Genomic DNA, 21,068 nt, shown 5'->3' with positions numbered 1-21,068 from the left:
CCAACTCAACCTCAGCGCGTCTTTGGGGATATCTGGATGTAAATTTGCCATGACCTAATAATAAACAACAACAAATAAAGCACGACTATGACACGCAGCCGATGGTGTATGTACACTCTGTACCCTGAGTTTAGGTTCATCCATAGACTGGTCTCTCCCACATAATGAGACCTGGGTCCGCAGGTGGGACTATATCAAACACCACGGTGTGCTGAACCACATTAGAAACGAGCACTGGCAAAAGGCATTTTTTTGCTTGAGGTATAATCAATAATTCCATAAGTAGTCTGTATTTCCTGTATTATTGCACTATAGTTAATTTAACGAATATGATGTCTCTTAAAATAATATATTTTAAAAAGCTTGTTTGATTAAAAGAAAAAAAAAGGGTCTCTTTAGCATTAACATGCTGTCTTTGTGTTAGCTAACTAAACAGCTTAAAAATATGAATATTTAAAAATTTAACATATCTCCTAAGATGTTCCTACTAAAATATTCTGAGCCAGAACATTTTTTTTTTTACTTCTGCTTAAGGCACTAAATTAAATAGTTTGATGAGTACTGCTAAACTGACCTCAGATTTGCTTTCGCAGTTTGTAAACTCCAATTGAAGGTGAATGGATAAATAAAATCTTTATTATTGTCAGTAGAATTTCTTTAGGTGGCGGCTCGTCTGGGCACACACACATCATTAAATGCTTTAAATTCTGAATCCTTCCTTTGAAAACTCATTCCAAAGCATTTAACTGTTGCTGCAAAGCCCCCACCCTGCCACTTCTAGTCCCCCCTCATTTTCATATTAATGGATTAGAGCACGCTGTGCTTATCTGATAGCTGTGAGGATGACTGCATTTATCTTATGGCTGTCAAATCCTCCTCTCTGGCGTGCTTGCCCTGATTGCGTTAGGGGAGTTTTCAGAAGATGATCAAAAGAGCCATCCTCAGAGTCCGAGTGGCAGTCACTCATTCTACTTTGAAGTGTCCCCACTTTGAAGTATGCCAGGGAAGAAATGATATGCTGGTCAAATGAAAGGGCCTGCGACTAAATGTAATCACAGACTGTCTCCCAGCACATCAGAAAAGAAGCCATTTGCCATGGGATCTTTGAGTCAGTTGTAGTGAGGGCGATTAGTCCAAAGGACGTGGTACAACGGAAAGGTTGTAATAGGCTAATTACTTATCGATGGAATTCCATTAAATCTCTTGGATATGCAGAGCAGTCTGCTCCAACCACTGCACCGGCAACTTGAAAATACAATCACAGCATATGGAAATATTTATCTCAGTTATGAAAGATCCATCAAATTGTCGCGGACCTTCAAATGAACCTGAACTTGAACTCAAGTACTATAATTATAGAAGGGTTCACAAGGTCAGCAAAAATCTAATAATTACCTGCAGGGCATAAATATAGTTATAAGTGTGGTTTTAGTCATGTAAAAAAAAAAAGAATCAGACAGATGAGGGCTTAGGGAACATGCTCAAAAAGTCATAAAAATCACTATATTTGTTTTGAGAATTAGACTTTGTATGTTACTTTGTAAAGGAATTTTTTTTTTTTGACTGTTAGTCCAATCAAGTTCACGCATTTGTTTCTGTTTTCTTTTAGTTAAGATGAACAGAAACAAACCGAAACTGAACAAATAACAGCTATAAAGAAATGCACTGCAAAAACACAGGCAAATACAGGAAATATGGGCAAAAACAAAATACTGAATAAATAAGTCGGAACAAGTGCGATGGACATGTCAACCAGTTGTGAATTATACTTGCTACTTAGCAAATAAATATATAAGAATCTGATTGCATCATTCTGATATTAATGGAGACAATGCTTATCCACTTAGCATTTTAGCAATGACAAGTAGATCCTTTTTTTTTAATTATTATTGCCTCACTAAACCTTTGCTTTACAACCTGTAACTTCAAAACAACACATTTAGTGATTGTGTCAGACTTTCAGTGATGCGGTGTTTTAAAAAAACAGTGTAATGAACGTAGTGGCATCTGTAGCGTTGAGGTAACGGATTGCAACCAACTCATTACTCCTCTCCTCACCCTCACTTTCAAGCTTTCGAGAGCCATAGTTTGGTTCATCCACCCTGGGCCACTGTAGGGACATAATGCAACGCACACGATCAATGGGAGAGGACCCACTCCCTATTGAAATATAAAAATGCTCATTTTGAGATGACAAAAAAAAATCACAACTAGTTTTATTCTTATATTAATAAATAATATAAACAATTTGTGCCAATAGATCCCCCGAAATCCAACACACTGAGCCTTCAAAAGGTAAGTGTGTTTGGAGCGCGTTTCTCTTTGCTGCATATGTGATGTCAAATTGGAAAACTTCTTAATGTACTTGTTTTTAACCTCTTTGCAGTATTTGTAGTCGTAATGCAGCTTATGTGTGAAATTGCATAAGAGTGAGGATGTTGTTTGTTTGCTTGAGTTCAGTTGTTTTGCAATACAAAATTTTATAATGTTTCCGTGCATCGAGTTCTCCGAGGCATCATAGGGTCTTAATGTAGAACATGCCGATTTAGTCACTAATTTGAAAGAGAATTGAGACACAATCTATAAGGAAAAACTACTGAGAATAGGATAAGAAATTTTCAACTTTACTTGCAGTCAAACTTCATGTATCGTGTTTGTAATAAACAATTAGCTCCAGTGAAATAATTGCAGTAATATCAATAAAACCTGATCATTACACACACAGCACTAAATTTGGGCTACTTGTATTATGGCAGGAGAAATGGCTTTCATTGGCATGAGGCCAAGCAGGTGAAGTGGCTATAAAGTGACAAACATGTCTACATGGCAGGTTTGATTTTTTTTTTTTTTTTTTTTTTGGCCTCCCTCTCTTCAACATTCAGGCATTTCAGAGTGGGGGTGGAGATTTTTTTTTTTGCACTGTAGATAGTTCTGCTGCAGCAGTCAGTGAAGTTTGACAGAATGATAAATTGCCCTGACTGACTGTCAAGTTCCTATTCCCACTCTGACTGTTTTGTGTTTGCATTTTCTCCCCCTCTCTCCTTCCTGCCAACCAGCAAACTGCCAGCTAATAATAAACGTTGTGCATGCACTGAAGTGTGGCCATAAACTGTTTATCGAGATGATAATTTGGCTCGATCTGTGCATGTGAAGTCAATGCATGTTCTTGAATTAGAGGGAGGCAAACTGAGGCAAGTACTTGAAAAACACAGATCATCTTTGTTGACATGGCACCAGGAGAAGAAATGGAAATAGCATATGCTTCGACTTTAATGTGCAGAAAGAATCATGGCTGTTTTCTGTAACCGCTTAATAAGCCATGTAATAAGTGTGCCTGGCGGTGAAGTCCTCGGGAGCTAGCGGTGATTGCTGCATGATAAGGGCGCTTACGACTGGAAATGCCGTTCGAGCCCCCCTATCAGCTGGTGAAATCTGGATGTGCCAAGTACATTGTTCATGCCTTCTCCGACCCTTATCAACCACTGCTGATGTGCCCTTGGGCAAGGAGTTTGTCCCGGCCTATTCCAGTGCTGCGGCTCAGTTACCGGTTACTTCCTAGTTTAGTAAGTATCAATGCACTCACTTGTTAACCTGCAGCTCCTCCCCCAGGGTTTCCATGTCATTAAAGCATGTTATGTTCAACTTGTGTGGTTAAATAAAACTGAAATTTAAACGGGAAACGCCATTAGATGAAGCACATTGTCGTACTCCCAGAAGTCACTCTGTCATTGTTAATTTACCTTACTTGCTTTAGTACTAAAGCTTGTAATGGCCTGGGCGACACGTCAGCCTTGCAGGGTAATGCCTTGGTATGGAGTCCTGTGCTGTATTTCCTCTCATAGGTCATAGGGAGGAGAGTAAAATAGCCTTTAACATAGTCTGTTCCAATCTGGTTTGGTTGTGTGGATGGCTGGCTGGCTGGGAAAATTGCTTTGATAAGCTTTTTTCCATTGAGATTTGAATCCATGGGATAGAAGTGTGACCTTTGAAAAGGCTGACTAGAATACTAGAATACATATTTGATTGCTTCCTGCGATAGCGCTCTGCTGGGACACATATTTTACTCTCTCTTTTCAAGCAGCTACTGTAACTTTAGCTTCATCAATAGTTTATATGTTTTGTTTTGCCTCGTCATTTAAGTGCATGAGGCACAACTTCCCCAAAACACACCCTTAGGAAACAGGCAGCAGCACTGTCTTCACTGACAACTCAGTACAGTATGAAGACTGCGGCTTTCTTCAGGCTGGATCCAATACAATGTTTTAGGCCCTGAACTAAGTGGTAACCGCAAGTGTGCTGTAGTCGCTCAGTCAGTTCCTACCTGAACGTGTGATGAATTATTCAAACTTGACTTTATTTCACTGCTCTTTACCTTGAGTGGTGCCTGCCACATCGCGCCAGAATTTGGCAGCTCTTTAAGAGATGCTAAGCAAGTTTTCAGCGGTCTGTTCACCAGGGATCCCTCATTCAGTGCCGAGTTCCTTTTCTGGTAGTTTGCATTGAACTGATGTGCAGTTCAAGCGCCTGACACTTGAGCATGCCTTAAACACGATGTGAGGTGAAAGATAAAGAGTTAGGCGGTGCATTTCAAATTTAAGATATCCCCAGTAGGAGCCCTGTCTAACACTTCCCCATTCAGCTGTTCAACTGAGTATTGCCAACTAAAGAGGTGCTCAGTAGGCACCTGCTTTATTGGAGTGTCTGTAACGTGAGGAATAGAATACTGCCACACTACATTTACTATATTTAATGGCAGTTGGCAGCGATGGATTCATTATTTCCAGGGAGTACTTTTTTAACAGGAAGTTCCACGAACATATAATATTTTGTATTTTTGTATTTTTAGACCATCGCAATGAATGTAAACATATGGTTTTCACCGACAATTCACATCTTTATTTTTTGTATTGTTGATTATTTTGTTAATTATTTGTGTGATTGAGCGATAACCTCAAAGACATTTGGTGAACTGTTATAGAAAGCTAAGGAAATCATAAAATGCGCCCTGCATGCTCATACGTATTTTACGTGCCCATATTTTACATTTGATAGAATGTGATTTAAAGTTCTACACAGTGTTTCCTTCCCTCAGGTGAAAAGGGGGGTGGTGAAAGGTTACAGATGGTGTTTGTTTTGATTCAATGATATTCTTTAACATTGGACTACTACGTCACTAAAATACTAACCTCGTAGCTACATATAGACAGATATATCTGTGTGTATTTCAGTTCCATTCTTGTTGCAGTTCAGTGAATCTGGTCAATGTAACCCGTGATGAATAAAAACTGTGAAATATGGTTGAACATAATCTATTTCTCCTGGTCTCAAACTCAGACACTCATTGCATTGTGTTAAGTATTCCTGCCTTGGCCAAGCTTGACAGATTGATTCATTTCTACGCTCTGCAGCGGCACAGACAGTTAATTAAACAATAAGCACTTGAGCTGTGGTATGGAGTCAACTTTTGGTTCAGTATGTTCCAATTAAACGGTGAAGTAAAAAGTATTTTGTATATTTAACTCAAATCCTCTGAAGTAGAGAGATTCATCTACCAGAACCTAGTTTCTATTATTAATCCCAATTTTTACACACACACACACACACACACACACACACACACACACACACACACACACACACACACACACACACACACACACACCAAATTGATTGATCCTGATGCACAAAGCAAACAAAATATTTTCCCTGATCAAACTCATTTTCTCCCGAGCTTACTCTGCTACTCGGCGTGCTCACTTTCAAAACGATATGTGCTACTCGTCGCACGGACAAATCATGCAGTCCCGAAAATGTCTAACCAGTCCTGCACCTGAAATTGCAATCCACGGCCTACAGTGCATCTAGCTAAATATGTCAACAGCGAGAGTAACAGTGAGGTAATTCTACAGGTCACGGAGGTGGCAGCACATCCAATCGGACATGACTTAAGGCTCCTTTGGCCCGGTTCCACTCTCTAGATTTTAGCGGCCTCAGATTGACAGCCAGAGAGCAGGATAGGGGTTGTGTACGAAGGCAGACTAGCAGCCTGATTTTTCCGACAGGCCGTGCACACTGTGTGATTCTACCCCTACATCTGGCCCACACCTTGAGTTGGGGCCAGAAGGCAGCAGTGCACAATGTAGCGGCGTGGGTTGTTCTCCATTTTCAGGAGTTAAAAGGATAAATTGATGTAGAAAATGCTGCTCCATGCTATAATGGATTCTTCAGAGATGCCTGCCCTATCTGTGTATTGCAGCCCTGAAGGAAGTGTACCCACAGTTACCCTACACAATGTGGGAAATTGCTTACCACACACTTAGCCAGCGTTGGCTCTGAATATGGAATTAACCTTGCTATGATTTCTTTAATTTGCTTGGAGTGACATCTCCCTCAGGTGAGAGGGGCCTCTGTCAGTTTCTCAAATATCTCTCAACATGCACTTATGCACAACTCGTGTCTGGTCCCCTGGTGGTTTTACATTACGTACATTAATACCAACAGTAGAGGTTATTTTCTTCTTCAAGTTGTTCCAGAATACATTATGTTATGTCTGTTTTGTTTACTGGTGTCCAGGTTGAATGTTCAACACATAAAGCTCTTCAAAGTATAGGGATGGGATTCTCGTTTAATGGCTCCTATGACCTTTGCCAAGCCTCATTCCTTACTGCTGTAATCGATAGGAATATAATTTGCAGCCTGGGCAGCATGATATATATAATAGATGCTGCGTGAAAATAATACATTTGTTTTTATTTATTAAGAAAGACTGCAGACTAATTTGATTTTTAAAATGGAAATGTTTTCCATTCGCCTCAGTATTCATGTGTTTGTTCTAAAGCAAGAGTACATCTGCTAAAAAAAAAACTCATTCATGAGATGAAATTTATAACTTGAAACACAGACATGCATTGTTTGTTATAATTAGGCTTCATCCGCTAATTCAGTTTAGACATAGATGACAATAAAATGAAAATAATATCCTGTTTTGTGCTATTTTTCAGTATTTCATAATAATGTAGCTGTCAAAAAAACAGATAAATGAACATAAACTCAATAATAACAAATACACACAATAATGACGTTTCACTTGATAACCATACATTAGTTGAATTACAGTACTGTCAGCAGCAAATATAACGGTTTTTTTTCTGGCAATAAAAATGTATAGCCGAGTAGAACTGATTGGTGGATTATTTTTATATGTAAAAAGTCAAACTGGCATAAATCGGTCAACACGGTACACATTTATAAACATGTTTTGGGTTACGACCTTAGTCCCTCTTGCACCACACTTCTCCAGATCTAAATTAACATGTAATTCTATAACTCCTAAGTTTTTAACTTTTCATTTGGCAGCCAACTAGTTTTCCCCAGAGTCCCTTAAGCCTAAATAATGTGGTATTGTCGGATTCTTTGGCTTCCACTCTGAGTTTTCTTAAAACTTAATTTTTTTCCTTCTCATCCAACAAAGATTTGTCCAATCATGTGCAAGTGGGACTCACTTTTGGATGTCTTTATTACAGAGTAGCAGCATAATGTGGCTTTAGTAAGAAAATAAATTTGGCACCAGAGACACAGAAACAGAGTATCCCATATTTTGGCAGTGTTTTGCAATCACAACTGCTCCGTGAAAATACATTTCCTCACTTTACCTGTCTGGAAATTAATGTCATACTCTTTGTATGCTGCTTGTTGATGTATGCTTGACATTGATGCTACAATAGGACACTGGCAGCTAAAGACGTTTCCCTGATTGACTTCCTACACACATTTATACACAGACTAATATTGTAGTGGTTAATCATTTACCTGTTGCCACTGGACTGTTGTGGGAACTCTAATTAGTGAAGGAATTTAGTATAGTTTCAGCTGAATACTTATTACTGTTAGTACTGGAGGGCTTTTTCTGTGAATGTGATTCAGTCATGTTTTGATTTAGTGATTAACATTGACCGTGCTGTTAGATACGATTTTTTAAAGAAATATACAGAAAGAGGACTATATCTGTGGACAGCCCAAAAAAGCAGAGGGCATTAAAAACAATGTTAGATGAATAGTAAAGGGCGATGTGAGATGTAATGGTACAATAACAAGTGGATAATTCTTAGAGGTATTTTGTGACAAAACTGCTATTATGGTGATGATGCTATACTGTATCTCGCACCCTATTCCATTAGGTTTGACTGAACTTGAAGACCTCATCAACACTTGACCTTCTCAGAGATGTCATTATACGTTATTATAAGATTAAATCATCGGCACGACGCTCCCTGATTTTCTTGACAATTGTGAAAACTTGCAAACTGGAATATTCAGCCCCGTCAGTTTAATTGGAAGCCTGCATGCCACCTGTGGATATCACTAAAGGGTACTGCTGAATGTGGGAGTCTTTATTATTCACACCTGTTTTCTAATGATTGTGCCGTTTTCATAATAGCTCTGTGAACATAACCATTAAAACTGAGTGTACGAGACCGAGGAGGCCTTTTTCATAGCAGACATTTTGAAATGCCCTGATTTTAAAATTCTTTGAGTTCTCTTTCAAGCCTGCCATGTATTCTCTGACATGCTTCCAGTCTATGAAACAGGACGGTCTCTCAAGTCGTTTCGGGAAGAAAAAAAAAAAAAACTCTTGTTGAGTTTTTAATCTCCAAGATAATCTGAGAGGATATCAGCAGACAGCATTAATATCTTAAAACACAAACTTAAAACCTACTTTTTTTTTTATCATAATCATGTATGTAATTGTATTAAACTTTTGACATTTTATTCTCTCTGATTAATTGAGTCACGGTTTATCCCGTTCACATAAATGTATATTTTATTAATTTAATTTTTAAATTCCTAACTTATCTTATCTGTAATTCTTTATTTATTTTTTCAGTTTTTTTGTGTGCATTATTGTTAAATTGTTTAACAAGCACAAACTGTACTTTTCAAATACTGACCGTCTCCAATCTATTTAGAAACACCAGTGCTGAGGCTGAAGCTGGTACTGCGCATGGAGGCCTCTGTTTTACTGGGACTGAGCCTTCATCATTTTCATTAATTCTACTTGTGCTGCACCTGCTGTGACCAGTCAAACAGTTGTCCATGTTACCACCATTAAACCCCAATCAAACTGTTCTACTCTTTCTGGATTTGTATTTAAATATACTTTATATATATATATATATATATATATATATATATATTTAAATAATTGACATTATTTTCTTATTCCTGCTGTGAATGATTTCCATTGGCTCCCATTGCCTGAGTCTTCGCTGCATCTCCTATCTGTTCAGCACCCCCACTGTTCAACTCTCTGTCTCCCAGTTATATTTATGTTGTGTCAATATTGAACCAAATGGTGGGTTCTCATTTTCAAAGCAGTTAGCTGGAGGCTGAAGTCAGCCAGAGACGCTGTTTCATCTCATACGGTCAACCAAGCATAGGTGACCTATTTTGCACCCGTTTTCTTATTACGAGAGCTGCACTTGTTAGTACCATTGGGGCACTCATGTAAACTTTTCCTCTATCGATTGAGCTTTGGTTAGCATTCTACTGATTTCTCACTTTGCAGCCTCAGTACTCTGTGTTGTTGCCTCAAACCTAAAAGTACGTATGAAAAGAAATCTAACTCATCATTTTAGTCTGAATGAGGATGCTATGAAGCAGGATATCGGACCGACGGCTTTGAAGAAAACAACTTCTGAAATCGGACAGTATCAGGTGAAACAGATATGCCAAGTATATTTCTTCTGGCAACACCTCTGGTTTGAGTTGTTGTCAGTTCAAATAAAAGAGCAGACTTGTGTCTGAATAGATCCTGATTCAACGTCAGGTTTTACAAAAATGCATTTCATTCTCAGGATAAAATAAACAGTATTTACAATATAAAAAAACTAAATTTACATTGGAGTGAAATGTTCCATAAGTCTATATGTGCATACGTACCAACTTAAGCCAGGGAATTGCCCTTTTTACTTGCATTTGCTGTATAGGTCCAATCGTTTCAGGTCAAACGGAGAACAAAAGTAGAGCAAAAATATAGAGGTTTGAATGATTCGATGCCGTGCAAAATTCAGTCAAAGGCAGCTAATCTCCTCTATCTCATCCACCCGTAGAAATATTTTCCAACCAAAGTGATGCTCAACATTGTGAAGCAGAAGTTAAGCTCTTTCTCTGTTTTCATCCCGTGAATCTCAACATGCCACAACACCATCTCATATTCTTTTGACCCATGACTTATCTTATATGCAAGTTTGAGTTTTACAGTGTTTATTTTCAGGCAGTGATTTCTCTAATGTTTCCTATGAAACCAGCTTCCCCCGCTGGTAAATAAGTGATTGATTGTGTTTCCTCAGATGTTAAAATAAAATCTCGTGCTTTCATGTGAAAAGCGTTTGATTCAACCATTGGGTAAATGTTATTGGAAGCAACAAGAATACTTGCCCTCACGGGTCAACACTTTTGATATCATTGCTCTACCAAAAGACGCACAGTGCGCACAGTGGATTTCTACATCCTGCTGGTCATAATTTTCTACTACAGTGAAATACAGCAGAGCTGTTAATAGCAATGTTAAGGTCAACCATGTAGTGCAACTACTTAGTGAATGAGGGATGGGGAGTCTGCAGTTCTTTTGTAATAAATAGGTGTGAACAGTTAATTTATATACAGTTCATTTATATACAGTTTATACGTCAGAGTGCTTCACTATAAAAGGCAACAGTAGCAGACGTCACCTGATGTCTAAGTGCTCTGATGTGTAGCATTGACATTCAGTCAACAAGCCGGACAAAGTGCAACCACTAATGGTCCATATCAATCCGTGAAAAACTAGGTTTTCAATATGTAAACGTGTGCCATCGACATGTACATAGTGCATGTGAAATTCTATTACAAAACACACGGTCAGTAGCACATGGTACAGATACACACAGTTGCAGAGAGCAGCTGTAAAACAGTTGGACATTTGCGATATTAATTATCAGTAGGCTGCTCCAAATGAATCAATAAATCATGTAGATTCCATCTCTCCTTTATGGCGACACGTGGGAGGGTTTTCTGATCTCATGTCCCTATCCACAGTATAATTAGTGTGTGCCTTCTGAAACTCTTAGAAATTAAAAAATACGCTATTAAGGTTAAGGACCCCAATCAGCATAGTTACAGTGATTATCACTGCAACCACTGTCATAGCTAGTTGGCTGTCCGATGGAAAGTAATTGAAGAAAAACAGAAGTCTCCCATCCTGAAGTCACACGTTTTATCGGTCCATTCATCGACAGCACTTTCGCCCAACATGAACTTTGTCGCTAATTATGTCACCTGACTTCCTTCTTCGCTCTTGACAGGCAAGAGTCATGATCCCTCCAGCCACAGAGCTTCATCACTTAAACATGAGGCGTGTCATTTTCCCGAAACTACGTCTCACAGACGGCCTCAGTCGTGACCAAAAATTCTGATTTCAGATCCATTAAAGAGACTTAAATAGGGGAACATCATTTGGTTCACTATCTGCGTACAATATTTATAACTGAACACACCCTTACTGATCTGTTTTCAAAGATTTGCCCACGAATATTAGCTGAAAAAGCATAATAAGATCATTCATTTACCAGATAATGATCAATACCAAAGTGTTGAGGAAAAAACGGATGCTGTGTCCTGCTGTTGCTCATTTATAAGTAAACTTAATAGGGCATAACATGGACAGCTCCTGGTGCTAAGATGAGGTCTAATCAAGAGGTGAATAATATATATTAAAGAGGACATCTCTCTTTAATTGAATAATATTTTATCTCCCTTTTTAGTTTTTACATGTATAATTTAACCAAAAGAGATTTGCTTCAGAAATGACACTGAAATTACAGTAATATTTTCTATGTACTTTAAAACTGGGCGTGCATACGTACGCCCATGTATGGTCTTAAAAATTGTGTTTTTTTTTAAATGCAAGCGTTTGGCTGTGGTGGGTGGCTAAACAGGAGGCCTACTTATTCGGTGAAACAGATAATATCCCATCCCTCTGCATCTGTCACATGTTTAATTCTAGCTATATCCCTCAGACTACAGGTCTCAGCAAGGCGACGGCACAGAATATTACTTGCACTGAAACAACAACAAGAACAATTCACAAATCCATGAAACTGTGGCAGTTAAAACTAATTTAAATATTCTTTACATTGTGTGCTGAGAAATTGTCCCTTGCATGCACTAATAGCCAGTTCCCTTGTTAAGATCCTTGACATCACAGCTGATTTGAAAAGTAGCACGCTGTATCTCTCAATTTACTCCTCTCTTATTTATTTCCTGCTAGAGAGAATATAAATCAAATTTGCCGGCATCAGAAAAAGCATTGGCTTGCAACATGTCACCCAGGTGGTCACTGATGTAAGACAGAGAAAAACTGTGCACTGGGCCGTGTTAGTCACAAATCCTTGTTATTTATGACATCATACATGTTATATTGAAACACTCTGCACTGCACATCCTGTCCCACATTAGAAGGATTAAGTTAGAAAAAAAATAAATAAATATGCGCACCCACTGAAAATGCATCTTCGCTGGTGCAAAGCCCAGCCGTGTGCCATGCTCTGCCACAAAAATAGAGCTCTGTGTCTTACGTCTCCATCCTTGTGCTCCCTTGGCATTTTAACCGGTCTGTTTTTCAGACACATCCAGTGCTTGTTTATGGATCACTTTTTCAAACATTTCTTTTATTTCCTTTCTTTTGCTGGTGTTTGTGTAGCCACCAATACCTTTGCCGAGACTCTTGGACTCCATTGTTGCCACCACAACAGTATGAGAAGAAATGTGTAAGCTCATTATCGACCGTGCCTCCAGTTTCAAGTATTTTGAAATGGTAGATGGCAGATAAAGGGCCACCGGGGTGGCAGAATAAGGAATTGGCATTATATAAGAATTCAGCTCACTTGCAGGGTAGATTGGCAGCACATAATGGCAGCATTTCCACTCCCGAAGCATGGATTGTCTTGATTCTTTTATGAGATATTGCTGAGTCAGTGTTAGATCTCTGTGGCTTCCTGAACAGTGTGTGTGGGGCTCAGTTTTGCTTGATTGTGCACTCTGTTTGATCCCCATGCCTTCCAAATCCGTCCGTGCATCTTTTATCCCACACCACCATTACCACCCTGAAAACTTGTACATAAATAGATTTTACACTGAGCACCACTGGGTTGGAAATTAATTGTGGTCTGAGGAGAATCTGCCACGAGTCTCTCTTACATACACGGAGCTGCCTGCTGAGATCCTATAACCATTCATTGCACACACACAGTCAAATTATCTATCTAAACTAAGAAGTAATTAATAGTGTCTGATATGTATTGTAATTTAGAATAACACTGATGAATACAACTAATAATATTTGTGATCATCTGTAGGTGGCTTAATGGCTGTCATTATCAAGACTTGAACTTTAATCTAACAGATTATGCCACTCATGGGTGACTCATTTTATTTGGTCCCACTGGAGTCAGTTTTAATATGTTAAACAGAGCTCCAACTAATGATTGTTTTTCCATGTTGATTAACTGATTCATCATTTTGTCTCTAAAATGTCAGGAAAACTGAAAAATGCAGGTTGTAATTTTTTCACGGCTCAAAATGATATATTCATACGATGTGCAATATGAACCTCAGAGATACTCGACTCGCTATCGTGACAAAGAAAAGCTTCAAATCGTCACAATGAAAAGCTGGGACCGTGGATTACTTGATATATGACTGAAATGATAAATTGACTATTAAAATAGTTTTCAATTAAGTTTCCATCCGTCAATGAATCTAGTATTTGTTGCAACTCTGATGTTGAATAATACAGTGAGTGGCACACCCACGATGTTGACTGAGATAAACTTCATTTACATTCTTTTGTTCTGGATAAATCTGTGTCAAAGCCATTGTTTGCCTTCTGGAATTTGTCACCGAGACTTTCCTCCAGTGCATACACACATACACACGTTTGTAACAATCTAACTTGCATTCATCAGATATAAAACAATTGAAAATACTTAATTTGTTTATGTATTTATTCCTGATTACCCCATCTTAATTGTACTGCACACCATAATGTGTCTAGCTGTTGTTCTCTGCATTCAATTCCTCACAGCCATAAATTCAGTGTGAGCTTGAGTCTATCAACTGTAACTATGTTAGTATATTTTTATTTTCCATTAATTGGAGTTTTGCGCTTTTTAAGTGCACTACGCCCCTGTCAATATGCCAGTCATGGTGCTCTGCCGCTCCCGCCTTTGGCACCACTGGCTAACTATAAAGTACTGACATGTGCACTGAGCCAACAAATCTGTCTGTCTTCTAGGAAGTAGCTTTAAATGCATGACGTGGAGCTGAGCAAATGATGAGTGAATGACTAGGAGTGAAGCATTATTTCCGGCCACAATATCGATACGAACAAAGCAATGCACTGCTGATCCGCTGCTATTTTAGGATACATGGAAGGTAATCAGGAGTTCAATACAATACCTAATCGTCTTGCATCTTCTACTGAGGCTTAAACTTGAAAGCTATTTGCTCCAAATTAGGGCTTTCCACACAGTAACCATAGGCTAGAGAGAGCCTTGCACTATATATACTGTGTGTGTGTGTGTGTGTGTGTGTGTGTGTGTGTGTGTGTGTGTGTGTGTGTGTGTGTCCGCTGTGTTTGTATTCTGTGTAGACACTGTGTAAGTACTTTGCCTCCATTTTTTTTGTTTTTTTTATTTCCAGCCAGGAAGTATGAAAGTGGAGAATATCTTAACATCACTGGCATCACAAGGGACCAGGCTGGAGACTACGAATGCAGCGCTTTAAATGACATCGCCTCTCCTGACACCAAAACAGTAAAAGTCACAGTCAACTGTAAGTATATCTCTCTCTTCTTCCTTTTTTTCTTGCACACTGGCCGTGCAGACACATGAAAGACACTGGGGCAGCCTGCAGTGATACCAGTGTCATGTCCCTGATGGTGCACTTCAAGAAAGTACACCTTCTAGAAGTTTGAAAAAGTAGGAGAGCTTCTGCTTGAAGTTTCTTAATATTTAATGCGAGAATTCCCTTTTTGTCTGTGCATGTAGGTGATTAATTCACACCAAGGAAAGGTCTGACTGTTCTAAGCACTATTCCATTATGCAGGTAATGAGTCTTTCAAAAGTGTGAGGAGACAGTAATGAGGAGCCAGGGCATTAATGAATGATACCGGGCTTTAGCTGTCGTGGTCACATGGAAATCACCACACGTAAGTAGGAGCAGGAACGGGTGCTTGACAATTATTGCCATTCCCTCTCTTTTTAAAAGTGCTGCTTTACTTCACTGTTATTCATGGGGGTCTCTGCTCGATGCCCCGTGCTAAATCTCACTTTTGGCAAAGCTTACCAAGCGGTCGGCTACAGAGATGGAAAGGAGGAGGACGGGTGGAAGAAAAAAAGGTTCCCCCAGGCCCAGTAACCTAATAACATCCTGGAAACTAATCATGCAAGTTTTCTAATTCAAGTTTTGAAAAATTAAGTTATTTCATTTCATACACAGTTTGGACAATTTGATTTCTTTTTTCCGACGACTGTGAATCCAATAATGCACGTACTCTATTTCCTCCTCTCTGTTTTAAGACGGCGGCCTTCACTTTGTTATCAAACCAAGTCCTGTGGCCATTATTTCTGTGTAATGCCTGGCTCTAATGAGCTGGGCCTGAGTGGAGTTTTAGAGGCCAGTTATTTATAGCGTCACCGAGACATGGGTTCAAGGATGAAAAGTGCCTGACTAACTGGCAGTGTCTTTATGTTACAGAACAAAGGAGATATTCTTTATGATTGATAAGCCATGTCATAGCCAGACGCTGAGATTTAAAGCGAGACAGCAGGGGGTATGTGGGGTTAGTATCCAAACAGAGCGAATTGATTAGGGAGACTTTCCTTTGCTGTCGGACAAAGTCACCACAGCTTGAGCACCGGAGCGATTCTCAGAGTGGGAGTCTGCTGTAGTTGGTCAAGTGTTGAGGCGGTTATCTGAAGCTGACAGAGCTACATAGCTGTTCCTGTCATTGACCGGTTTCTCATTCTTTTTTATTGATCTGTACCACAGAGAAGAACTGTCCAGATATTTTTCATGACTCCTTTAAGGTTGTTTTAGACACTGATTTATGAAAAACATTTATGGTTTCTATTTCATTTGATATTTTAAATTCCGTTGCTTTACTTCAAAAATCTATTACAAAAGAGGTAAATGTGTAGGCCATAAACTTTCTCACATTACATCTGCATTTTAGACTGAAAACTTAGGTTGTGTGTCACTCGATCTCACAGATTCCCCCTGAACGCCTCACATGCAGATCCTTGGTTGACACGAACATTTATCAATGTTCCCTAAACACCGCACATGTAGATTGTCAGTCGACACTAGAATTTACCGTTGTTCCTTAAACACCTCGCATGCATACTATCTGTAGTTGCTACAATTTGTCACCACTCGGTTACTGCAGTGCATGCAAACTCAGACTGATGCGTAGCCCAGACATTTTTTTTGAAATAGTTCTAACATAAGATTAATCTCAGGTAAAAGCAGGTGATTTCATGTGCCTGCCGAGGTGTTCGTCTACCCAGGCTGGCTGAGCAAGTACAGCCTACGTATAGGGAAACACCGAAGACAGTGAAAAAGCATAATGGCATTTGTGTGTGTTTGTTCACGCCAAGCTCTTCCTGTCCACGAGACTCGTGTCCACTACAGACACGCGAGTTGAACTGCCTCATGTCTGGAGGCTCCAGGCCAATGAGGAGCAGCCTTGTCTGTGCGTTTACACTGCAGATGCCTTCAAACTCTATAGAAAACACCACAGCCACTGTTTTCAACCGAGGAGTGTTGCTGCTTCCTACGCGGACGTAGGGAACCCCTCTTTCTTATTGCAGCCTTCTATGTTTCTTGTTTGGCCTTTATTTTGGATTACAGGTCGGAGGCTAAGGTGAGCTAAGAACGCATCTTTCCCACGTTTGTTCCAGCAAATCACGATGCATTTTAGCGTTCTTGTGTCTTGAAAACAACATGATGTAAAAACACGCTGACCTTGCAGCCTCTCATCAACATGCTCTGCATCAACTTGTAACCCTCTATAACAGGGTTGGGCAAACTTTTTGGCTCAGGGGCCACATTGACTTTTAAAATTTGACAGACGGGCCGGGCCAGCACCAGATGCATACATATCAAACATAAACATAAAAAAGGCATTACAGTGTTAATACTTACATTCACTTTTAGTGGGAACAGTGTTGTTGATCACCCTTCTTTGCCAGCGCATCGAAGTCTGGTGTTAGTTTTGTCGTGGCAATTCTCAGAACAGATCTGAGGTGTTCATCACTCAACTGGGATCTGTGAGGTGCTTTGTTGGTGTTCATCACACTAAAAGTCTGTTCACACACGTACGTAGAGCCAAACAACACCAGCATCCTTTGTGCCATCTTCTGGATGTTTGGAAATTTGGCTGCGCTTAATGAAGCATAAAACTCATCCAGTTTAAGAGAATTGAACTTCTCCTTTAAGACGGTGTCACATTGGAGATCAATCAGTTCCAACTGCAACTCCTGTGGCGCCGTTTCAGGGTCTCGTGTGAAGGGACACGAGACCAGCTGAAGTGACTTGTCAATTTTTCAAAAATCAGAGAACCGATGGCAGAATCCTCCGTGCAGGTTGTCCAGTGATTTCCTGTATTTTTTCACATGTCGAGGGGCGTCTTTCAGCGTAGCCAGCGTGGGGAAATGAGCAAATGACTTGTTTGACATTTGCTTTGAGAATAAAGCTAGCTTGGTTTTGAAGGCTCTGACGTTTGTGTACATTTCATGGACAAACTAGTCTTTCCCTCGGAGCTTCACGTTCAGCTCATTCATGTGTCAGTATGTCCACAGCAAAAGATAAATCACAAAGACAATCTGTGTCACTCAGCTCAGGAAAATCGTCAGCTTTCTCAAGTAGCTCCAAAAATGAGATAATCTCCTGTTTGAGCTCCCAACACTCGTTGACATACTTTCCCCAAACTTAACCAGCGGACGTTGGAGTGGTGAAGCAAGTCCTGGTGATCGGCGTCAGTTTCTTCAAGAAACTTAATAAACTGACGACGGTGAAGTCCCCTCACTCCAATAAAGTTAACCACTTCTACGACTGGCTTCACTACGTGGTCGAGCTACAGGACGGATTTACACAGTGTAAGAAAATGACCTCCTGCTCAGGGTTGTCCTCTTTCACCCTCTTCCTGGATTCTTTTGAGCAACCCGACGTTTTTTTCCAGTCAAATTTGGCGATCCGTCTGTGGTAACGTTGGGCGAGCGTACTCCGAGGTAGCCGGAGCCTCTCGATGACCCCCCACACGCCGTCATACAAGTCCTCTCCCCGCGTTTTCCCCTTCAGGGATTCCACGGCCAAAAACTCCTCCGTTATCTCAAAATTGTCATTAATCCCTCTGATAAAAATTAAAAGCTGAGCGGTGTCCTTTATGTCATTACTTTCGTCCAGTGCCAAGAAATATAATGTAAATGACTCCGCTTTTTTGTTTAGCTTGCTGGCCAAGTCTTCGTCAATCAGCTCAACACGGCGAGTCACCGTCCTGCGTGATGAGCTCATGTTTTCTAATTTGTTCTTGCTCTCAGGACACAAGATACCTGCTGTCTCTACCACGCGCTCTTTGAGAAACTCCCCTTCGGAGAAAGGCTCGCTGGTCTTTGCTAATTTGAATGCCAGCAAATAACTTGCCTTCGTGCTTGATTTTTTTGGATGGCAGTTTGTCGGATAAAGGTGTTTTGCTGATCCTGCAAACTAGCTGCCGACCTCCGAGCGGTCGCTGTCCGTTCCTGCGTTGACTGGTTGTTCGCGCAATTAGCATGCTCGGTGGAAAAGTGACGGCTGATGTTGTATTCCTTTAAAACCGCAACGGTTTCTTGGCAAATAAGACACACGGCCTTCGACCGGACTTCAGTGAAAAAGTATTTAGTCGTCCGTTCCTTATTAAACACTCGGCACTCGCTGTCGACTTTTCTTTTCTTTGGCCCGTTCATTGTTGCAGATGTGTTCAGAGCAGCAGCAGAGTAACGACAGAGAGCAGCCCGGCCTCCGCAAAATCAAGTCAATGTATCACTGCGCCTAGTGCGCCACCTGGTGGACCGCCAGGTATTACAGGACAAGGTCAAATGAATGCAGTCATAATTATGATATGATTTGATTTGGGCAATTCTGTACCAATCTTCGGCGGGCCGGATTAAAAAGACCAACGGGCCGGATGTGGCCCGCGGGCCGTAGTTTGCCCACCCCTGCTCTATAACATAACGGCCAGTTTGTTGGGTAGTGTTATCACCAGCAGCAGCAGGAGGCCGAGTAAATACTTTGAAATTAGATTTTAAGAGTTGATGTCAGTTGAAAAGCATTATCTCCAGAGTGCTTCCTTTCAGGAATTAAGTAACATCCTTCTGTGAGGTCGATGATAATAATTGTTTTGAAATAATCCAACTGGATTTAAAAGGACATTGCGGATCCGAGAGGAACAAGAAATATTCCAAGCCATAAGGTAGCATGTGATTCTTAGATTTATGAGATTACTATCTTTAAAGATAGAGATGCTGTACATGGAGTAGTGAGAGATGCAACCTCTCTTTCAGCAGGGCTGTGACACATTTTCATTCAAAGTTGGTCTGCAGTCATTTTCTTAGCCGAGGTGATAGGTGTGTCTGCCCACACTATTCATCTGTGACTCTACCCTTTAAGTCATAAATATTTCATCCTTCCTGACGTGCTGTTTGAGCTATGGCCAACATGTAGGGTAGCTTCACAGAGTCACACTTTTCTGGCCTCACAAGCACATTGCACATGAAAGGTCCTGTGTTTTATTGCAGCTGTTTAGCATTCAAAGTGCAGCGCAACTATAAGACCCGCATAAACAAAATGTCGCTGACATTAAAAGAAGCACAGCGTTGGTTGCTGGCACCTTCAAATGGCAACAAAATGTAGCAGTTTAAAAAGAATCTTCAATACATTGTGCTGTGTAGCTTTAAATAGTCAGTGTCAGTTTTTAAAGCTTTTTGTCAATATATTTTTGTATGTTTGTATTGCTCATCAAAGTTGCCTCATCGCTCTACTTCCTACACGGGAACTGGTGACACATGTGCCTATTTCCAAAGATAAGGGAGCAGAATAAATGAATTAAAGTTGTCCATTGGAGCGACTGATACGACCACAGCAGGCAGAGCTGCAGCCAGCTGGTGACCACTCTTTGCTGCCTTTTGGCACGACTCTCGCTCTGTGAAGTATAAAGAGAAGCATGTGGATCGTATCCCAATCTACTGTATCATTCATGCTCCACTGTAGCACATCAGGCCATATTCACCAGGCGCCCAGGAGCGTGGGGCACTGATGAGGGCTGAGTGCACCAAATTCTGAACCAAGATAAAGACGACGGCTGAAGTGGAAACTCAAACAAGCGATGATAATTACACTGCAAGAGGCAAGTAATTAGCTTTGTTAAAAATATTACCCTGTATGGACACAAGCCCATACAGCTGTTTTATACTCTGCTCAAAGATTCAGCCTCTCAGTTATGTAAAGGTTCTCCTGGGAGATTGTGGCGGTGTCAGTGAACAACATGAAACTGCTGTATTTAAATTTAAAAGATTTGTACGTGGTTAACTGTTTTAAAATACCACACGATGTAATGACACAGTGTGATTCGTTTCCTCTCATATTTCATACAAAATCCAGGTATCAGTGGATTTATGTTAAATTATGTAACTGGCCACCATGGTGTGTATTGACTTATTTACAGTATCTGCATTGATCCCCCATTGTTCTTGCTAATAGCAGTTCAATTAGATTAAGTCATAAACATCAATCAATCACGTACACTATTTCTCGTTTATTGTTCTAATAGGACAGCATAGGATTGAGTGACACTGACATTTCACGGGTTAACAGTCTAATTAAATACATGTCCAAACAATTTATTTCAAAACAATGTCCTTTTTTTATGCTAAATTGACCCCTGGGCTAATTGCAGATTAAAGCCACTAATTAAAATAAGCAAACCAAAGTAA

The 21,068-nt window shown here is 40.1% G+C and overlaps 1 protein-coding gene across 2 annotated transcripts in view; it reads left to right on the top strand.

The window, feature by feature from the left end:
• negr1 (neuronal growth regulator 1) overlaps positions 1-21,068 on the top strand; it is a 144,173-nt gene that overhangs the window by 65,347 nt on the left and 57,758 nt on the right. For both annotated transcript variants that reach the window (XM_069153478.1, XM_069153479.1), the window contains exon 4: positions 14,740-14,871. In XM_069153478.1, coding sequence (XP_069009579.1) covers positions 14,740-14,871 — 132 coding nt within the window. The remainder of the gene's footprint in view (positions 1-14,739; positions 14,872-21,068) is intronic.

Source organism: Embiotoca jacksoni, unplaced genomic scaffold (genome assembly GCF_022577435.1).
Source record: "Embiotoca jacksoni isolate LCO1_2020_lvr unplaced genomic scaffold, fEmbJac1.0.p SCAF_19, whole genome shotgun sequence".
Lineage (NCBI taxonomy): Eukaryota > Metazoa > Chordata > Actinopteri > Embiotocidae > Embiotoca > Embiotoca jacksoni.
The sequence above is the reverse complement of the archived record's forward strand: the minus strand, read 5'-3'. Positions and strand labels throughout refer to the sequence as shown.